The 2,500-nt window shown below is 48.1% G+C and overlaps 1 protein-coding gene across 3 annotated transcripts in view; it reads left to right on the forward strand.

The window, feature by feature from the left end:
• Nucleotides 1-2,500, forward strand: part of cdc42bpab (CDC42 binding protein kinase alpha (DMPK-like) b) — a 152,660-nt gene that overhangs the window by 76,817 nt on the left and 73,343 nt on the right. For all 3 annotated transcript variants that reach the window (XM_063223612.1, XM_063223613.1, XM_063223611.1), the window contains exon 9: nucleotides 942-1,190. In XM_063223612.1, the coding sequence (XP_063079682.1) occupies nucleotides 942-1,190 (249 nt within the window). The remainder of the gene's footprint in view (nucleotides 1-941; nucleotides 1,191-2,500) is intronic.

Raw genomic sequence — 2,500 nt, forward strand, 5'->3', positions numbered from 1 at the left:
TTTTCTCCAACATCATTAACCACAAAGGTTTCAAGGAGAATTTGCTAGTATAATTTAATGGAACAAAGACTCATTCCAAACGATGATTTACCATAATCCTTCATGTCTCATGATTCCATTAATTATTCAGCCGTGACGAACAAGGAAGTGAAAAAAAAGAGCTAAAGAATGTAACATTCCTCAAAGTTCATGCACCTGTTATGCGGGACCAGCATGTCTGCCTATGTGAAGGTGGATGGGGATTGGCTCTTACCTCAGGCTGATACTGTGAGCGTGGATGGGGATTGGCTCTTACCTCAGGCTGATACTGTGAGCGTGGATGGGGATTGGCTCTTACCTCAGGCTGATACTGTGAGCGTGGATGGGGATTGGCTCTTACCTCAGGCTGATACTGTGAGCGTGGATGGGGATTGGCTCTTACCTCAGGCTGATACTGTGAGCGTGGATGGGGATTGGCTCCTACCTCAGGCTGATACTGTGTGTGTCTTTTGGCGTGACTTAAATAAAAGGGACAAGATGAAGAGATTACTTATGCTAACCAGACTGGAAAGGGAGGGAGGGAGGGAGGCTGAATGATTGGTTGAACTCCTGTAGTATTGCGCCAGTTTTAATAAAAGGCAGACTAGGCATTTGCCAAGGGCCCCCATCACATCTAGGCCCCTCTGTAGGGGCCCCCAACATTCAGCCATGGCAATTATCAGCAAAAGCCTAACCCTGACTCATCCCTGTCACTCTTTTTTTAAAAATCTCATCGCTCGCTCCCTCCCTCCCTGTCTCCATCCCCCCGTCAGGAGCGTTTCCAGTTCCCAATGCAGATGACGGGATGTGTCTAACCCTGACTGATCCCAACTGCTCCTGCAGTCTTTAAAAAAAGTAAATATCTTCTCTATCCCTCCTTCCCTCTCTCCATCCCTCCCTCCGTCCCCCCGGTGCGTTTCCAGGAGCGTTTCCAGTTCCCGGCGGCGATGACGGACGTCTCGGAGGACGCCAAGGACCTGATGCGGCGTCTGATCTGCAGCCGCGAGCACCGTCTGGGCCAGAACGGCATCCTGGACTTCCAGCAGCACCCCTTCTTCAGCGGCATCGACTGGGACAACATCCGCTGCTGCGAGGCGCCCTACATCCCCGAGGTCAGCTCGCCCACCGACACCTCCAACTTCGACGTGGACGACGACTGCCTGAAGAACTCGGTGAGTTGGGTTCTGTGGAGCGCGGATGTGTGTGTGTGTGTGTGTGTGTGTGTGTGTGTGTGTGTGTGTGTGTGTGTGTGTGTGTGTGTGTGTGTGTGTGTGTGTGTGTGTGTGTGTGTGTGTGTGTGTGTGTGTGTGTGTGTGTGGGACATGTACACAGCAGGCTTGTACGAAATTCTGAATGGAAAGAATTTCAATTCAAAATAATGCCATAATACGAACACTAGGTGGTGCCATTACCTTGAATTTCTTTGAATTTAATCTACACCACCCATTGAAAGTACATAGAACACCACCACCTAGTGTTCGTTTTGTTTGAGCATGCCTGTTAAAAGCAGAATGCAAGCATTCCGACATTCTAATCGGCTATGGCGGCTGTCGCCCGCACGGGACTCACTAGAACGACGCCCTTTCGTGACTTACCGCTTACGTCATACGACCCTAAACCTAATCCTAACCCTAACCTTAACCCTAAACCTAACCCTAAACCTAACCCTAACCTTAACCCTAACCCTAACCTTAACCCTAAACCTAACCCTAAACCTAACCCTAACCTTAACCCTAACCCTAACCTTAACCCTAAACCTAACCCTAACCTTAAATCGCTTGTTTGAAATGTTTGATTACCATGTGAAGTCACGAGAGGGCGTCAAACTAGTGAGTCCCTCGCCCGCACACTGACCATTTCCTGTTTTTCTTTAATGAACGACGTTTCAGTCCTAGACCTTCATCAGGCAAACGAATGTGCCTGATGAAGGTCTAGGACCGAAATATCGTTCATTAAAGAAAAACAGCGAAATGATCTGTGTGTGGGAGTTTTTTCAAATAGTTTGCTGAGCGACCAAATCGGCCATCTCCGACGCACCTTCCAGCTGAGATTTGCGAAATAAAATCCAATTTTAAATGATTTGGTGTGAGAAATGTTCTGGTGTCTACCAGCCTAAATAAAGTCAGGTGGTTATTTGACATTCAGGGAGTGTTGCACACGGCTGCTGTTTTTATGGAAAATGCTTAGCATGCATGGAGGATAGGAGCAACACAACACAACCTATTTCTGGAAGCCTAGAGGCTGTTACGGCTTGCAGTGAAAAAAAAACATGGCATAAAATGGGTAAGGGATATTCTTATGGTGTGTGGTTTTGTGTGTATGCGTGTGGTTGTGTGTGGTTGTGTGTGGTTGTGTGTGTGTGTGTGTGTGTGTGTGTGTGTGTGTGTGTGTGTGTGTGTGTGTGTGTGTGTGTGTGTGTGTGTGTGTGTGTGTGTGTGTGTGTGTGTGTGTGTGTGTGTGTGTGTGCGTGTGTGTGTGCACG

Source organism: Engraulis encrasicolus, chromosome 18 (genome assembly GCF_034702125.1).
Source record: "Engraulis encrasicolus isolate BLACKSEA-1 chromosome 18, IST_EnEncr_1.0, whole genome shotgun sequence".
NCBI classification, from domain to species: Eukaryota; Metazoa; Chordata; class Actinopteri; order Clupeiformes; family Engraulidae; genus Engraulis; species Engraulis encrasicolus.